The sequence below is a fragment of the Eleginops maclovinus genome, chromosome 1 (genome assembly GCF_036324505.1).
Source record: "Eleginops maclovinus isolate JMC-PN-2008 ecotype Puerto Natales chromosome 1, JC_Emac_rtc_rv5, whole genome shotgun sequence".
Classification (NCBI taxonomy): Eukaryota; Metazoa; Chordata; class Actinopteri; order Perciformes; family Eleginopidae; genus Eleginops; species Eleginops maclovinus.
Genome location: NC_086349.1, coordinates 9,678,561 through 9,698,825, shown reverse-complemented (window position 1 = coordinate 9,698,825; position 20,265 = coordinate 9,678,561). Strand labels below are relative to the sequence as shown.

General features: G+C 38.6%; 1 protein-coding gene across 1 annotated transcript in view; it reads left to right on the top strand.

The window, feature by feature from the left end:
* Positions 1-20,265, top strand: part of bsna (bassoon presynaptic cytomatrix protein a) — a 134,972-nt gene that overhangs the window by 8,883 nt on the left and 105,824 nt on the right. Inside the window, 1 exon segment of the mRNA XM_063887197.1 lies at positions 16,264-16,849. Coding sequence (XP_063743267.1) covers positions 16,264-16,849 — 586 coding nt within the window.

The window sequence follows — 20,265 nt, the reverse complement described above, 5'->3', positions numbered from 1 at the left end:
TTTTTTACAGAACATTAAACTGATTTACTAGTCTCTGCTCTCACTGTGGTTTAATCAAAGATGGTGGATGAAAAAGGGGTTGTTTTTCTTTCTCTGAGTCCAAACAAAAACTAGAAAACTCAGCACTCATACAGTAATTGTCTTTGCTTGGCCCCAACACTGTGTTTTTTTAGAGGGCTGTCGAATGAGAAGTAAACAGAGAAACAAAGGAATGGGTTAAAATCTTTAGAAAATGGGACACCGCTCCTAAAGTCATCAGTAGACAATTCAATTACAAGTCATTGTTGACACATCTAAATGTCTGGCCTGCGTCAGTTTGCAGAGCTTTCTGGGAACTTTTTTCAACTCTGTTTGAGGCCATCCAATCCCATTTCTGCTTTAATCCCCAAAACCAGACACCATACTGAGGCTGCAGCCAAATGCATTTATTTTTTATAAAACAATACAAATCCATTTGTATATAAAATATAAAATTAGTGAAACATTTCCAAGATCATGTCTTTAAATATATTGTTTGTCAGTCCAAACCAGATCAGTTTAATATGAAATAAAATGGAGGAAAAAAAGTAAGAAAACAGGAAGTTCCAGCTTTTTTTTGCAGCTCTAAACTTTACAAATGCAGCAGTTTTCACAACGTTGGGAATAGGGCATGGAGGGAATTCAGATTGGGCCCCAAAATAGCATTGTTCATGGTGACAGCATGCAGAGTTTAATACAGTTTAAGAAAGTTTTAAGTCACTAAATTCCCCATTTTAAATCAGCAGAGCACAGTGAAAGTTTCCCCCATATGTCACAGTTAAATTCCCACAGCAGTGCTCCTGCAGACATTTGGACTCAGTGGGGGGGTTGGCACAGCGAAAGACACTCAAATGGGATGTTTTTGTTATCAGCATGAAATTAGGGAAAAATGGGATTTTTGAATTTGGGTCACTTTGGTTGATGTGTTCAAAGAGAAGTTTCTCAGCAGCTTCTAAAGGAGCTGCAGCTTCTCTTCCTGTTATCGCACTGACTTGTCTGATTCTAAGCTAGACAATACAGATCCAGCCTGGGTAAAAAAAACAACTCATATTCTCAAAGCTGCTAAATTTAGTAATATTCTAAACATGTCACAAAATGATAAAGATGCAACATACAGTCAGCAGTTGGTTTTATACACACAAATTAAATAAATAAAGCTGAATATACAGTGAGAGTTGAATGGAATAAAAAAAACTATAGAGGGAAAAGAAAGTAGGATGTCAGAGGGACATTAACTGTTGATTTCGTCCAATGCAACGTTTATTGTCCGTCGTAAAAGGACTAGGAGCTTTCAGTCTTGGACCTGCGGGGTACTATATTTCTCTTCCTGAAAACACTAGTTACAGCCACACATTAAACCTTTCAGATAACTGAACAAAAAACTGACTGACCACTAACGATGATCTGAATCTACAACTTCCAACACGTTAGTGAAAATATAAAACGTTTAGCAGAATCAGTTACCTACTTTGGGGTTCTGGCCTAATTTTTGGGATTATTGTTTATTTTGATACTGTGTTTGGTTCCCAATTGTAACATGAACGCAGTGTTTGGAATATCCGGAATTTGCTTCAGCTCTGATAATTAACAAAAGTGAATTTACAATGGGAACAAAAACTTCTCGATCCAGCACTTTGCATCTTGGTTATAGTGATAAAAGCTATTCATTTTTGATCATTTGAAAACTATAAATAACACGTTAAAACGAGTTAATTATGTCAAACAAACTGATTAGAGCAGGCTGCCCAAGCGTTCATTGTTCGGCACAAAATCAAAGATTTTAATCGGGAAGGTAGACACTTAAAAAATGACATAAATCAAACAAAATAAATAATCCCAAGTGACAAATGTGCGGCAGTGAAGTGAGCCGCACTCTTTGAGCCCTGCAGCTCCTCTTCACTTTTGGTACAACACCTCCATGTTGTGAAGGCCTCGCTGAGCTGTCTGCCTCTGTCTCTGATTCTGTTTGACAGTCCTGTATGACAGTTAATGAGCAGAATAAAGAGAGCTGTGGGAGGGGGTAAATCCAGCAGAAGATATTATGGCTCAGCAGGTTTGTTGGGTTGCCAAGGAGAGCCGTCACACACCAGCCTCATAACTCTAGTCTCGTCCTTATTGATTTTATCCTCCCTGAATTGAGACGAGACAGAGTCCTCTCTCTCTGAGTCTCATGACCTTCAGAACCAATTGAAAAAACCCAGGATCCTGTTTCAGACATGTTCACCTGGCACTCTGGGATTGAAACCACCAGGTCAATGCATTAAACTCCAAACATGATCAGTGTCTCACCACACAATGAAATTAGGTTAGTGCTAATTTGTGTTTTCCAACTGTGGGCTTCTTGGCTTATAATGTGTTAAAATCTGATCAGCAGCACATTTTCCACAACTCAAACCTAAGGACTAAAAACCATTTTCAGCCTGGCAATGATTTCTTCTTCCCATCAATTTAAACACACTGTACTGGGACTGTGCTGCAGATATTCAGGCAACTATCTGGAAAAAAAAAGACTGAAAGGAAATGTATACTAAAACAGTGCCAAGACCGAAAGTGACCAGTGTTAATGCGGATAATCCAGATATCAAAGCACACAACACTAATGTGATATAATCAAATACAGGATTAAACCCGTTTCAAATTATTCTTATAAATAAAACTAACCGAAGTCTAAATTGAAAACTGGTCAAAAAGGAAAAGGAAGTCAAATTATTATGTAAAAATGACACAATCTTCCATTGCAGCTTAGCTTGTAACTGCAGCATCACCCTTTACCCGTCTTTCCCCGTTTTCACTAAGTATTTTGATGTTATGTAGAATAGCACACATAAAATGGGAAATCTCATGATAGGTTGTTGGGAATAAAAGTTATTTGGCAATGTACATAATTGACATTGAATGCTTTGCGGATCTCCAAAATGAACATTTTATAGATAGATAGAGAATGTTACTCGGGTGGTATTACATTTTCACCCAAAAGATATTATGTTCCCCACAAGAGTGCATTGAGCGTTTTCTTTTACGCCTAAAAATGTATTTCCTTTGCCAGATAACATTTGCAAACCAATTTGGATATTATAGTAATGTTTATTAGCTTGCAATGGTCTTCTTCCCTGCCTTTGTTGGCATTGCTATGTTACTTTGTGCTTTACTGCTGCTAAGTGTGGAATCAGTAGAACAAGCAATATCAATTGCGCAATTCATGTGCTGTTGTGAGTGTGTACACATTATATAATAGTAATAATATATAACAATTGAACATTTAAGCTGCTTGACCCTGGATATAATAGTGTGATAACATTACCTTAACATCAACAGGGACATTGCTTATGTCATACTGTATATGGTGTTTATTGTCCTCTCGTCATCATATCCTTACATAATGCTTAGCCATGTCACCACATACATTTTCAACATGTATTCTCACAGTTATTTATCGGGACGATTCTGATTTATGCACAGAGACAGCAACAGCAGGCATGAAACAGAAAAAACCCTCAAAAGTTACATCAGAGTAAGATGCATTAATAGAAATACCAAAATAGAGAAAATGATGATGAATGTGGAGAAAAGATGTAGCTCCTTTTGCAGCAATCTGTTTCAGAAAATAGAAAGTGTTGAGTGAGGTAGTCTCTATTTATATCCCTCTGTCCCATTTACTGCCCATTCTGAATGTGAGCAGCACAAATTAATCCTTTTATTACAAGCGCAGCATGAAATAGCCTGCTGCTGCTTGTGGAGCAAAAAGATGACTGGTTGGGGGAAAGGGGGAAATAATCTAAAAAAATTGAGGAGGATGAGGCTGGGGGGGTGGGTAATTAAACAGAAATGTATTTATGTCAGGTGTAAAAGAAAACAAAATCCATTTCCAAAAAAAGGAGCATCAAAAACATTGAATGTGTACTTTAATCTGAGAGGGGATAAGTGTGACGGGGGTTGGGTTGCCATAGAAACAGCAATTCTGCTGAGCATCTAAATAACTACATAAAAAAACGACTTCAAGAGTAACTCTAAATTCAACTACAGTTTACTCATTCAATATGACGGCAAATCCTGCTGAACATGTTAAACTTTTAATGTATATAATATTATTTTCCATCAATATAGTCTTTACTGTTTAAAATGTTTTGATTATTATCGTAAAAATACTTCCTGTTTCTATTTTCTCAAAAATATACATATAAATATCAGTGATATGAGTCAGTGATCAGCATTGTATGCGTCTGTGTGTGTTTTCATCTCTACCGATCTAAATTACGAACCCAAAACCCCTGTAGATCCCTTTCATTGCTCTTTATCTGAAACCTTGTAATTTGTGTCCCTTTTAAAATGACACATGTCATTTAAGGTGCTGTCCTATCCCCACAGAAATGATGTACTGATTTTATGTGTGAATTTTATTGAACTTCTTTTGAGTTCCTTGGATAGTCACATATGAATTAAGTTATTTTGGTAAAATCAACTAAAATTGCCTTTTGATTTTCAGTGATTTGACATGGTTTCAATTGTCCGAATAAATTACCCGGCAGATTTTAGGGTCTGCCTAATCAAGCTCTCAGAGAAAACCAAGCAGTTTAAGCATGCACATTCATGTCTAATATTTTTTGTCTCCGAATTTGATTTTCTCTCTGCGGTTTTGAACTTTTGAAGGAAATTTGCAGAAGTATATTGAGCCCAAAGTTTGAAGCTTTTCCCAGAGTTATGCTATTACTGCTAATATTTGGGTTGTTAATGCTTTACATAATGTTATTAAGGCTCACAGTTTTGATTGATGTGGTGCTTCTACCCCCAATTGAACCCTAAACTGATCTGAAAGCATGTCCAATTCAAACCTTCTATCCAGTAAAAATATGTTGTTCCTGCTTTTTGCAAACATGCTGCCTTTTTTTTGTGGATCCCCTCTCGGGCCTGTTGGTTGACTTAATGAGAGTAACTTTAAAATGACTCTTAGTATGGCTAAATAGGATGCTTAGTAAACAAGAGGGAGAGAGAGAGGAGAAAGAAGGGCAACACAGATGATGTGAATGGAAGGAGTGAGATGTTTGCATTTTTATACCCATTCATATACAGTAGGAGAGCTTATTTTTTCCCCCCTTTTTTAACATTGATAAAATATATCAAACTGAGCTGGAGTACTCTTAAAGGGGCCTTTTTATGCTATTTTTCAAGTTCATTTTTTTTTCTCATACTGCAGCACCTCTTTTTACCCTCTGTTTGAAACCAGAGCCTATCTGCTCTGATTGGTTAGCAGACTGGTTCTGTTGTGATTGGTTAACCGCTTAGAGATGTCCCACCCGTTAGCCTATGACCAACAACGTGTTGCCAAGGAAGCACAAGTGGTACAAAGTTATGTCATTATGTTATTGAAGACATAACAGAGTCAAGGCGTTGCATGCACATAAACCTATATGCAAAACACTAAAGGAAAGGGAACACTTCAAAAACCACAATAGGGCCCCTTTAATTGAAATGGTTTGAGAGACATTCCACTTGTCAGTCTTTTTTTATGCGTCTCCACACTTGCTTATGCCTCTGTGTTTATACTCGCAGTGTCTGTCCTCTCCCCTTTTCTGGTTTAAATTGCTTTTTTTTTCACATGTCCTCCTGAAGCAACAAGACCAGAGGAGAGGGTCACAGAGTGTTTTATAAGTTCACTCTGCAGTGAGAGGGAAACTTCTTCACCCCCCTGCTGATGCCCTGGATTCTTCTTGTTAAAGGATGTGGGGAAACATATTTAGTGTGTTTAAAAATATCTCCTTTATGATTCACACAGATGCCTAAAAATAGTACTTGTGACAAACTATGTATTTCAGTGTGTTAGAGTCTGTCCTTACATTGAGCAATTACAAGTAGAGTTTTCACATCTCCCCTTAATATGCTGTGCTTTGTGTTTGTCTTTTCATAAGTAAAATGTTATGCACCTATTAAACCTACAAACCTTGGAAAAATCAAATAAAGACTTTAGATTGGGCGATATTGATTCATAATGTCGCAGAGAAAGAGTGAATTAAGTGAGCATGTATGGCAGGAGGGGAAACACCTCGAAATGGATTTCCATCTGTGTGTGTGCATGTGTGTGCAGGCATAAATATGTATAAGTTTGTGGAGCAGCATGCTAAGCAGGGTAATTCTTCGCTGAGACCTCTCCTCTCTCCTTTCCCCTCTCCTGCATCGCACTACCTTTCCCTTTGATCATTTTCACACCAGCCTCTATTTGTCAGAATTTTGCTGCTCTCATTTCATCGTCTGAGCCGACAGACATGGCGCCGGCAGTTAGTCAGCCAGCAAAGTATTCAGCCTGCCAGTCAGGTAGTTAGGTAACCATCCATCCCCTCAGACAGGCAGCCAATCATTAATGTGGCAAAGTAATCATCCAGGGTATGTAGTAAATCATCAGTTTGCAACGGAAATGTAATTGCTGACTGGATTCGGTTCTCTGGCAACAATTCTCCAGAGTTTGATGCGTCCATGTCCAGCATACAACTGTTAGACGGGTGGTAATTTCTTTGAAAAACTATGATAATGCAAATAAATTGTATTTAAAAAGTATTTTTTAGGGACAGCCATTTGAATTATGGATATTGTTTCAATATGTATTGTGGCATAATAACTTTTAATAAAGACACACACTGTCTTAAACTCAAGTACTTTACTCGACATGTTCACTTAGGTACAATACAACAAACTGGGGCTAACTGCACATCTGCTGCCCTACCCGTTTGAATCGACTAATGTTGTCCCCCGGGCCACCAGTGCATCAACAAATAATGTCCCCCTGGCAAATGTATATTGCAACAGATATTGGGACATTACTTTCAATATCGAGCCACTCATTTACACCTATCACCTCTACTCTAATACCAACACAATTTCAGGTACTCTATTGGCCATTATCATCATCTTGACAAAGTTGGAAACTCTAAGAAGCATTTCAGTCATACCCAATTAATGCTATTGCAAACCGTATAGGGACCCATTATACAGAAATATTTGGATACACCATTTTGGAAATGTGCACTTCTTTGCTTGTCCAAAGTTTTTTCCTAACTGCAGCTTACTTTAGATCGTTCGATAAGCCGTACATGTGTTCAGCACATTTGCCCCCTGCTGTTGATTAATGTGTTTGAATTGCTAATGTATTTAACATGTAAGAACATCTAAACGGTAAGGTAAGTGATATCAGTCAGTAAGTAAGCTAGTAAGTCAGCTTTACATTTAGCAGCGCAGACACAACTTGCTTCATTGTAATCCTATCTACTCATTCAGCAGAAATAGTAGTTAGCTTTATTAACCCGTCATTAAGCCAGGTAATCGTAACAAAGCTAGTCGGCAACTTTGTCCGCCAAAGAGCTAGCAAGATAATCGCGCAATCAGTCAACAGCTTGTCAATACCAGTCAAGAATTGCACACTACAGTAAGCCAGCAAACCAGTAGGTTAGACTGTCATGGGAGCCTGTCAGAGAGAATTCAGTCAGACTGACAGCCTGCAAGTCTGCCAGACATCATTTAAAAAATCCAATTTCTGTTCTAGGATTTTTTCTGTTTTTGGGAGTTGATTTCACTGTGAGGAGAGTTGATGAGGCATTATATATCTCAATCAGTGGCTGGTGTGTGTGTGTGTGTGCATGCTTGTGTGTATGTGTGTGTGTGTGTGTGTGCTCCATAATGAACAGTCTGTTATGTACTGAGTTGTTGATGGCTTCTCTAACTACTGAAAACCCAGTCACTATATGGTGTCACTTTTTCACACTGTTTATGTGGCATAAAACACCTGCTGGAGAAACATAGAGGAACATACATGGCTATAACCATTACACACGGAGGGCATTCCACATATCTAACTCGTAAACACACACACACACACACACACACACACACACACACACACACACACACACACACACATACACACACACACACACACACACACACACACACACACACACACACACACACACACAATGTTTAAATGACGGAACAGTGGCATTTATAGCAGCCATCTGCTGAGAACACATCATAACGTTACAAAGATATGGGCTAAATTCATAAATAGATAGAGAGGTACATTAGACATCTGGCTCACAGAGTATAAGTGCTGTGCAGAAATACTGTGTGTGTGTGTGTGTGTGTGTGTGTGTGTGTGTGTGTGTGTGTGTGTGTGTGTGTGTGTGTGTGTGTGTGTGTGTGTGTGCCCATCCGTATCAGACACCTGGGTATTGTAGAATACAGTTAGTGCTCTAAGTCTTCAGCCATGCTGGCAGTAAATCAAACAGAAACTATCAAGCACCTGGTGTGATAGGCCTTCACTACATCCCACTAAAGGTGATTTAAATGAGAAATGATACTGTAGCTGTGTCGATCCAGAAGACAATGTGCCTCATTCACCAACCATTTTTAAACCGAAACTTCACTCACACAATGTTTATTTGGCATATCTTCTTAGTAGGTGCTACGCAGAATTAAGTGCTGACAATGTTATACAAAATAACTGCTTCTTTCTATATTTGTTAAATATAGGATTTACATTAAAATCATACTTTTCTCACAACATATCGCAAGACCAAAGGGAGATATTGGCAAATGAGACCACCATTTATTTTTCTTCTATCTCATTCTATTTGAAAAAAATAAAACGATAACTAACAAACGGTTTGCAGCCAGTATCTCTATCCAGTACACTTCTTTAATTCTGCTTGAACACATTTTGATAGAGTATGTCAGTGTTTTACGAGAGGGGGGAATATCCATTTCACATTTGGGAACAAATTGAATTATTAAGCTCAGTAGCAAGTGTCTCAATTTAAATCCAGGTCAGTGTTTGTGGCCTTTACGCAGAACCATGTGGTGTCATCACAAAGTGATTTGCAGGAAAGTCTCTTACCCTGCACTGCAGGTTTTCTTAATACAGTATTGTACATTTTTCCATGTGCACAAATGTGTGTACAATACATTGAGATATTAACTCTCAGTGTGAATATGCATTAGTATTATGTTGAATGATGCAGCTGTGCTGATGTGTAGCTACTCCCTGATTACATAACACATTTTGATCTTTACCAAGTGCTTACTGTAATAATGCATTGCATAATATATCCGCATGGTACATATTCATCTTTCGATTCATCTACTGATTGATCTTTGCATCTCCAATGCTGAATTACTGCTTAAGTATAGTAGGATACATCTCCTCATTGACACCATCATCTAAATCAACATGATATGAAAACTTTAATATAAATAATGAAACGTCGTCCAAGCTTTTATATATACCATCATTAGGACTGTAACCGTTGCAAAAGTCAAACATACACTTTGTGTTTTATCAGCATGAATTACTTTGCTTAAATTAGTAATGGTGGTTCAATCTTGAAAGTACTAGTAACTGTGATCCAATCCTACCGCAGTATTCACCACTAACTGTATAGAAAGAGATTATTTACTTTTGAGCTTGACTATGTGGAAGTCACAGCTGTTATATAACATCAGCACTATCAAGAGGAAGCAAACAGCAAAGTGAAATGCCTGAGATCAGAGTATTATTGTAAGATGTATTGTTTTTTGTAGTATTTACACAGCAGCAAGAGCCTGATTTGATTTATTATGTTGTCTTTGAGTGACTACGTTGCTGAAATCACCTGAATAGTTTGTGGTTTTATTGAAAAGTAAATTAAAGAGCTGCAGCTCTACAATAATAGCCTATAAATAACAAGCATCTGACTCTTTTTCTTCTTGTTTTCCCCCTATGGTAGGTAGGCTATGGCAAAACACCAGAAAATTGGTGTAGTGCAACAGAGAGTTAACTCATTACAGTAAAACGCTTTTTCAGCTGCCCACTCACTCCTTCAAAGGTGTGAATATTTTCTTTTTCAAGATCCACTGCTCCTTATTCCCACTTCCAAGTCTAGTTTTCATTGCCTCTAATTGTGCATTCATTCAGTATGCTATATGTTTGCATGAAATGATAGACCCAGTGCCATAGTGACAGCCCTCAGAAGGGTATGTTGTATTGAATCATCTGATAAAGGAGTACGGGTGAGAAAAAAACATTGGCTCCAAAGTCTATCTGCTTGACCTTGGTAAAGACAGTAAATAATGTTGATATTCGGCTTCCTTTCAATTTTGATGGCATTATACTATCAAGTAAGCATCACAATATTACAAGCAATTAACATAATGAAATGCAAAAACCTGGAAATATTCCTGTGATTACAGAGTCAAAAATAATGAAAGATGTAAGAATGTGAGTGAGCAAAGATGAGGGATATGATTAGAGCAGCGGTTCCCAAACTTTTTTTGCGGCGCACCCCCTTCTACGTCCCAACCGGGTTGACGCACCCCCCCAAAAAACGTAAAAAAAACCCACAAAAAAACCCGCATGTTAGCTTTGTTTTATCGCCATATAAATAACTTTGTCATGAGACGTTCCACTTGACAGTTTCCCTGATTTCAGCCAGTTAATCATATTTGAAAGAATGAATGAAACGAGTTGGCGCGCATATATCCTAGGCTAACGTAGAAGTTTATTAGTAATTTATTAGTTTTTGATAGAAACGTAGAAGAAGACAGCGGCTGTCTTCTTCTACGTTTCTATCAAAAACTAATAAATTATAGGTTTTTTATTTAAAATAAAAGGGATTACAAAGGAAATGTTTATTGTTCCTGTTTTTTATTGTAGCCTATGGAAAAATCCCACTCAAAAAACAACACTGTAATATTTTTACACCAGACCACCATTACATATTTCATCTCGCGCACTCCCTGGCTGGGCAGCTCGCGCACCCCTGTGGGTGTGTACCACACTTTGGGAATCCCTGGATTAGAGATTGATCTCCTGATGTACTTGTTCGGACGATGGGTTTCCTGCCTCAGTTGAGGATTGACTCTGCTTTTCGGAAGCAAAAGGGAAGGTTAGTAAAGGTTAGCTAAAAGGGAATAGATTCAGTCCTGAAACTAGTTTATGGTAGGAGGAGCATGCTGGGATTCTAGCTGCCCAACAGTTTGTCACAGTAGCTGAGACACTGTGGAAGCAGGGATACACCACACTTTCCCTGCCTGAAAGACACAGAGACAAGTTCTGGCAGCTAGTCGAATACACAGGCTTGCGCTCTGTTAAGCAAAGAACATTTCTAGGATAATTTACCTTCAATTGCAAACTCAAATGTACCAGCTCTGTTGTTAGAAAGTAAGCTAGCATGCTCACATTTGAAGAACATGGATGTCAAGATTGAGTAGAAACTGTTTATTTGTGCATTTAATGTTAAAAAATCAGTTTTGTGTTCATGCTTGTTTCTGGGAGCTGATGTTACTAGTCTTAGGTGTCTGCTATCTTAGCATCATGCTAGCGAAATGGTTATTGTAATTATATAAAACAACCCTTCAAAGTTCATTCTCAAAATGGTTAAGTTTACCCTGTGTTATAAGCTATCGGCAATTCAAGAACATGACTAACATAGACAAGAACTCATTCATTTATATTTGTGTTTATATTTAACTCTTGTTTTAGTCACGCTAGTTAGCTAGCCTACACATGCTCCAAAAATAAGACAGGAAGGAGAGGATAGAGGAAGAAAATCCAAGGAGGTAGAAATGTTATTATTAAATTGCTATTGGTGAAACAACATACTATAGGTCAAAGAAATGTTAAACTCTAGCAAAGAGGATTTGTCTTTGTCCGGCTAAGCAAAGAGACCGCAGCTTGTTTTCAAAAGCTAACCTAGCTCTTAGCATTAATTTAACAACATGCTAACCAAATTGTTTCAGTAGGCAAAGTTAGTTGAAACCAGCGAAGTTCAATCTCTGCTGGTAACTAGCTAGCCTGCTGAGATTCCAAGAAAACAAATGTCATGAATGCATAGAAAATACAAAATATATGTTTTAATACAGCTTAATTATAAAACCTCCTTCTCAAAATACATTTTTACAACTTTGAAGAACGACACGTTGAGAAACAAGTAATACAGAGAGGGAAAGAAAAGGGGAAGATGAAGAGAAGACAGAAAATAATGAGAGGGGAGGTTGAAAGAAAAGTAGAAATAGGGTAGGCAGATGGAAATAAATGGGCCGTACAAAAGCAATTCTGTCAACAGCCTAGAGTGGGATGAAATGGAGGCAGAGGAAGAATAGAGAAGGAGGAACTAAATGTTTAGTTTGGTCCACCAATAAACTGAATAGACTTAGTTTTGGTCTACCAATAAACCAAACTGACTTGTTTCACTGCAGGTCTAGAGGTGGGATAAGTAATGTATCCGGCTTGGGGAAACAAGATCAGGTAAATCCTTCCCAAACTTCGGTTTGCTTTGGCGTATCAACTGCTTTAGAAGGATACTGAGGCTTACATCAATAACAACTGAAGGCACCTCCTCTGGGGATTTTCTAGGATTGCAGATGAAAAACAAGTAGACTGCAGTCCACCCTTTACTCCTTCCTTGTCACCACAACAACTCCTCTATTAAGCATTTTTCAAAACTGGTTTCTTTGTCTATCCATTATTTAAAATATAGTGCTCAATGCAATTGAAAATACAACATCAAAATACAGTCTCTCAAATAATACATTGAAGTCCTTAAATGGCCACCATAGTGAAGCGTCTTCGAGACGTTATCTTATTCTATGAATAAGTCCTGCTAGGGTAAACAGTGTCTTACTGTACAGAATACAATGGCACATCCTCGCCCCGTTTTTCCCTTTGTGTGAGCTCCCCTCTTTTTACTTCTGTCCTTGTCTTTGTCTTTGTCACTTAGGTATGATTGGCATGCAAGCTTAATCCCTCTCTTCCACAATCAGACTGTAAATTGTGGGGTATGATGTGACTGGGTGAAATCACTTTGACTGAACAAGCATGTATTGGGTCATTAAAGGCTGGGGTGCGACAGTGATGAATGTCCCCAGTGCAAAGCAGAGGCAAAGTGTGCTAACACACAGAGGGAAGGACTGTTCCTATTATTTAGGCTGTCACCTACATCAGCCTCAGTCTCGCACAGCAATAATATTGATGGTGTCTTCCTGATGATGGTGTCATGTTTTTTCCTTTTATCCACCATTCAGTCTATAATTTCATTTCTTTTATCTATTTAATGTCTTTCTCATATAACTCTGTTTTAAATTAATTGTTGTGACCGTGAGTATTTGCAAGTTGTTTTGGAAGGTCTAAAATTGGACGTTAATAAGCTTTTGAAAGCTATTTATTTTAAAGGATTACAATTTTACTATCATGAAAATTATCTTGAAAAAATGAGATACTATTGTTTTTGAATTTGTGTGTTCAAACATTTGTGCTGTTCATTCGTGACTTAAGGTTTAATAGTGTCTTATATGCAAGACATACAGACAATCTCTAATGTATACACATTAAACATTAAAGCCTTATCAATGAGTCAATGCTTTATTTGAAGACAAATAATAGTAGACAAGGGTTTTACAGTCTCACATTTTTACAAACAAAAGTGTTTTTGAAAGGAGACTTTGTATAAGAGAGCCCCCCAAGGTCTACCACACCTTTAAGAGAGCAGAAATAAAAAAGTTGAACAAGGCGAGATTCAACAAAGGGGAAAAAAAACCACCAAGGGAGCAAGGTCATGGTCGGTGCTGACTGAAAAGATAATAGAGATTCAGAAACAGAGAAGCAATGAGGAGAGGAGAGATTGTGCAAAAAGGGAGGATGTGATGAAAAATAAAAAAAGTTTGTAGAGAGAAAGATTACAGGACAAAGATAAAAAGTATGGAAAAGGAGAAAAGAATAGATCTGTAGAGAGAAACTTTGTCACGGCCACACTGTCCATGAAATACAAGCTTTGACTTGAAGGACAGGCACATTGTGACACTGGAATTCAGTTAATCAACATTTCCATTTTCTGTGTTCAGCAACCATTTCAAGTTGGTAACACGTCATGTCTAGACTCATTCAATCAATGAAAGCACAGGAAATTGAACTTATTGGAATTGTGACTTTATGTTGTACTTCAACCCTGGAGATCGAAGGTTGTATCCTGTTTTTCTTGAATCTCCAATATGTTCTTTCTCTTACCTTAACAAGGTATTTTGAATGTAATATACTCAACAGGAAGATCAGGAAAACTTAAATTAGCCTTTTAAAGCAAAGGCTACCTATTTCATCATAGAATAGTAACATTTTCCTGAGACATCTATGTGCATGTATGCATATGGGAAGCAAAGATGGCACTACATGAGACTACATGACACTGGGACTTAGAAATGTGAGATAAAGTTCAAGATAAAGAGAGAACCAATCATGTTTAAACAAAACATATTTATTTATCCCCATGGCAAAGTTGGATTTCATCATAGTTCCTGAAACAAATTACGTTACAATATATAAAGTAGTATATTAATATAATCATTACAGGATTATTGATTGGAATATACCAGTGTAATGCAGTTATATCGACACAAATAATGTACTGAGCATCGCTATGTGATTACAGTCACCAAGTGTTAGCTTAGCAGCAGGGTAAAACATTTGTTTCCAGATCTAAAGAAAATTAAGATGCAAAATATTCCTCCAGAAAATATAACCGAAAGATGGTGGGAATTCACAGCAATCTATGTCCACACACACGTCTGGCTTTCTGCATTACTATAACTTTAAAGAACTTGGTTTACGTCATCTTCTAGTATCAATTTACTTTTCCTCAGGAGTGTGTTTGTGTCTCCTGCTTGTGTGTGTGTGTGTGTGTGTGTGTGTGTGTGTGTGTGTGTGTGTGTGTGTGTGTGCATCTATGTGCGTAGTCGGTCTTGCCGCACCATGTTATTTTCCATTTTAATTTGTTTTTGCCTGTGGATGTTCAGTGCTTCTTCCACGGCTTTCAGCAGCCACCAGTGAATGAATCAGTAATTATTTTGTTGTTTGTTTTTGATGTTTATTTCTGCTTTTGGTTCACTGGCAATGAGGATATAATTGAATTTGTTAGAATGCAATGACAATTACCAAGCTGAATTCTCCTGAAGTGCTCATTGATTTAATGATGCATTCAAAAAATAAATATTTTAATCTTTCTTTACAGGGATGGCATCAACCAATGCTTATTAAATTTACCGTGCAGTAAAAAACATACAATTAGGGCTGCCCTCGACTAAAGATGTTTCTAGTCGACTAATAGTCATCAATTCCGGCGATTAGTCGACTAACCTTCTCACGTATATGATATATAAAAAAAAAGAAAAATCATAATCAACATTTGTTTTCTTCTCCCAAAATGGTTTCAGTTTTAAAGGCTGATAAAGAACGTTACTATAACAGCATGGTACATTGTGCTTCACATGAAATAGAAAATAGAACTGTAAAAATTAACTGTTGAAATATAAATTAAATGTAGATGTAGAAAGCTTCTAGTAATAAGTTCTACTTTCTATAATTCATATCTGAACATAACAACCCAATAAATACTACACAGGAAAGTGATACAGCGACAAATATGCTTGTCGGCAAAAATCCCTCCCCACATTACGCCCTGATCATGAAATGAAAGCTTGAATTGATCATTTTCTGAGCTCGGAACAGCCCCGGCCCTGACCATTGTGCTGCCCTATGCATGATTTTAGCTCGCATGTCAGCTTTTGGGGCTCGTCCTTTACATGCTCAGAAGGATCCCACACTTTGGATTTCCTGCTCGACAAAATTAACTTAAGGACCAGACACAGGAGGTTTCCGGCTGACGCGTCATATCACATGCAGCACGCAGATGAACCTTTTCTTTTTTCCCGACTAATCGGCTAATGAAAAATTTGTCAACGAATTTTTTTTTCGCCCACTAACGATTAGTCGACTAATGGGGGGCAGCCCTACATATAAATGTACTGTTATTGCATTCATTAAGGGATCAGTCTGTTTGAAATGTAAATGAACACTGACACAAACTTTTTTTAAAGGGTTTATAATGTTGTTTACTTATTGAAACAGCGAGACAATGAAGTCAATTGTTAATACACTGGGTCTTTAATATGAGAAGATGGAAGACTCAAGGCATGTGGTGTGTTGTCTTGAAGCTAGCTAGAGAATTAACAACATCTCTTTGTTGTTTTGTCTGCTGTGAGCAATATTGATTGGAACCACTTTCTACAAGAGAAACAGTCTAGAGTCAAACTATTTAAATGATTGGGTGGTAGCAGAACTGTAATCTGTCCCTTTCATTTTAGAGGTAAATCTGACTTTAGAGAATTTACCAGGAACTTTAAAGTTGAAAGATGATTTGATGTTAATTTATTTTCCTTTGCTTTCTCCCTTTCTTACAGGGGTCCGATGGGTCCAATGGGAAGCCCCAAGACCGGCATGCAACAAGGGGGTCATGGAGGAGGAATGGGAGGAATGGGAGGAGGCGGTATTGGAGGGATGGGAGTCGGAATGGGCGGAGGTGGAGGAATAGGAGCCAGACCTGGCGAGCCCTACCGCCTGGCCACTCATGACACTCCCACCACCCCACGACATATGCAGTCAAGCCAGGGGCCCGGCATGGGGCACGGCCCGGTGTCTGGCCATGGCATGGGTCACGGCCCAACCGGCACCGGCATGGGAGGCCATGGCGGTCAGCCAAGCCCCGGTCAGCACGCCTCCCGACGTAACCTCCAGGTCGACTTCAGCGGCTCGGGCGGCTCCCGGTCAGGCCGGTCCTCCTCCGTGTCCCCTGACCGTGGCGTGACGCCCACCTCGCCCTACTCCGTGCCACAGATAGCACCCATGCCGAGCAGCAAGCTGTGCCCGGTGTGCACCTCCACCGAGCTGTCCAACCCACCGGCTTTACCCAACTACAACACCTGCACCCAGTGTAAGGCCACTGTCTGCAACCAGTGTGGATTCAACCCCAACCCGCACCTCACTGAGGTAGGTCAAGTGTTAGCAACACATATTATTCCAACGGTTTAAAAATGGTCTAGTTTTCTCACTTCTGTCCTTACTTTGCCACGGAACATTTTAATTTCCCTGTGGCAATGGGACAAATAATCAAATAATGTTCACTTACAATGAGGTAGCATTTGTGTACAAATATAATTTCTTCCTGTACAGACGTCACAGTTAACTCCTGTTTCAAATGACAAAACAATGAAAAACAGGGAAGCTTATTTCAACTGCGTTTAAGTCTGGAAACAGATCTGGCAGGGACAGACAGGATAAAGATTTTGTCTGGCTTTGTAGCTCGAGTCAGGGAGGGAGGAGAGAGAGAAAGAAATGCTCTTGCTTTGGCCGTAGCCTCTTTTGTGCCAATAATGCGCTTTTGACTTGAATGACATTGAATTGAAGCGAAACTGAATGAACGAGCCAGTGCATAGAAAGTGATGGGAGAAGTGAGAGGGATGGTTTGAGGCGACGGAGGTAAATGAGGTCAGTAAGAAAAAGGGAGAGACAGTGAGAGCATAACAGGGGTGAAATTCAGTGCAAACCAATCATTTTTTTCATACACAATCATCCTGTTTCTCTGTGAAAACTTAAAAAAACAATAGAGGCAAGATGTAACTTTCTACAATAATGTATGTAATTCAAAGAGCAAATATTTGAAGTAGAAAATGCATGAATGAGGAAAAGAATGGGAGCAAGTAAGTATCGAAGCTGTGTGTGTGTGTGTGTGTGTTGTGTACGTTAACTTTGTTCTGTGGCTTTTTCTGTGTATTTGTTATAGGCAGTGAGTGTAAGGGCTCAGCAAGTGGCAGTAATCCTTCCCCGAGGCGCTGACAGAATTTCCATTAATGTGCTGAGGCAAGACACGCAGGCTGTGACAGAGTGTGTGTGTGTCTTTGAGTTCATTGTACTCTTCACAGGTGTGATGTGAAGACAGGAACCCAAACACTGGGATATATTTGGCATGCAGAAAGAGATGCAGGAAAAAGTAAAGAATAAAGGACTTAATAATGCGACTAAAGTTATTCAGAGGTGGATGGAGGGATGAGGAGGAGGTTAAGGGGCCTTTTTGATGGAGAGGAGGTTGGCGCTTGCCTTTGGTGATGGGTTCAAACTACCAAGGTCTGGTGACAAATATCTAATATTGGCCTCCCTGGGTAGAAAGTAAAAACTTCAGACAGAAATCACAACCGGAAGCATGAGGCCACGTCTCACATATTAGCCACGTTGGCCCTCATTGATTTCCGATTTCAGGTCCGGAGGCATATCATTGGCTGACAGCATGATAAACACTCTGCTGGATTAAACAGACAACTGCGGTTGCATTGTTGAGTCTTATTTTCGATTTGCTTTTTTTATAGAGAACATTGGCACCAGAACCACCTTGATGCTTCATGCTAACACATTAGCCACAACTGCAGATACTGTAGTTAATTACTTAATGAGTTACTGACTAAATGAGCTAACAACGATGTACTGGTTATTATAAGGGGGTTTTGTTTTTCATTTTAATAAGCAATATTTAGCAGATTTACCACAAATTGTTGTTTCTAAGAAAATAAATAGAGGATCCAAAGCTTCCCGAACAGTAGTGGAAAACATACTTGATAAGATAAGATGTACCTTCTTAGTCTCTTAATTCAAGCGTTTATGCAGCAACAGATTGAAAATGTCTTGTATTTCAGTAATAATACCAAAGTGTAGAAGTATTTATGTAAGTTAAAGGCCTACATTGAGAGTTTTTAAAAAATGTTCAAAAGTACAAGGACCAAAAAGTCCGAAAGCAGAATCAGTTTAATGTTGAATAAAGTCTTATCTTATTTTCATTACTTACATACACTTAATTGACATACAGTTTAAATATTTCCATATGAAATTCGGAAATTCTCAAGTAAAGTACAAGTAAGTCAAAATTGTATGTCAGTACAGAACTTGAGTAAATGTAATTGTTGCGTCTCACCACTGTCTCTGACACAGTATCACAACACAGTGTCTATAAGAATGATTTCAACTTTGTATTTGATACTCTATAAAATAAATCATCACTTTATAGAAGATAAACTAAAGATATGCTACTTGAAGGTTACCTGTGTAGCAATCACGCAGAGAGGCACATCCCATTGTGAGACATCTCAGTCATGCTTCTCTGAGAACCAGGTTTACGCAAACAACATCTTATTTTACAGCAGTCCCATCTTCACAGAACATGCAGATATTTAAACTGAGCAAGTTTAATTTTGAAACTAAGGTGAAAGCAGGAAGAATCACGTGTGTCAGTTACCCAAAAACATTAGACAGTTATTTTAATAAGGTTAAGTCGTTGTTTTACTTTACAGCAGCTTCTGTCTGGCTCATGTAGGATCATCTTTACGACCGAGCTTTGATCTCTGCTCAGGTACTCATGCTTGTACATGTGGTCTTCTGCTTCTGTGTGTGTGTGTGTGTGTGTGTGTGTGTGTGTGTGTGTGTGTGTGTGTGTGTGTGTGTGTGTGTGTGTGTGTGTGTGTGTGTGTGTGTGTGTGTGTGTGTGTGTGTGAGGGAGTGCAAGAGACAGAGTGAGTACTACAGGTTAATAACGGTGGATAGTGCTAATGAAGTGGAAGGATGGAAGAGTTGATAAGCTCCTGACTTAGGGATTTGGACTGCACTTGTGATAGATTAACACACACACACACACACACACACACACACACACACACACACACACACACACACACACACACACACACACACACACACACACACACACACACACACACACACACACACACATATTATCTAGTGCAGATATGTAAAACGCCCACACAAAACACACATATCGGCACCCCCCACTTGGCTCAACATAATTCATGCAAGAAGCCCGAGCAATAAATTGTGATGTTAATTAACTGAAGGAACCCACAGGGATTTCCTGTTGGGCAAAATGGAAAACACAATGTGAAATGCAACACAACGGGGCAAGATCCAACCACCATCTTAGTTAAAAAAAACATCCCTTTCGCACATTGCATATAAGAACTGATACTCCATGCTTGATTAAATATTTTCCCCAAAAATAATTCAAATCAACAAGATTGAAACACACACATATTGTGTGTGTGTGTTGAACACAAAGCAGCGTTTGAGCTCCTGCATCTTGTACAGATTAATACTCTGGTTCTGCTATTGTTTGGGTTCCCATAAATTATGAATTAGCTCCCTATTCCTATTATCATTTACTTTCTTCTCCATTATTGTCCTAGCTAATGAATACTCCCTCAATCTTGATAATCTAATAAAGAGCAGCACCCTGCAAACCTTGTTATTCTCCAATGCAGTTCACATTAACGTGACGTATCACTACGGATGTATGAGATTAATACACATTAGCATGCCACCTTAGCATATTTACTTCACTTGGTATA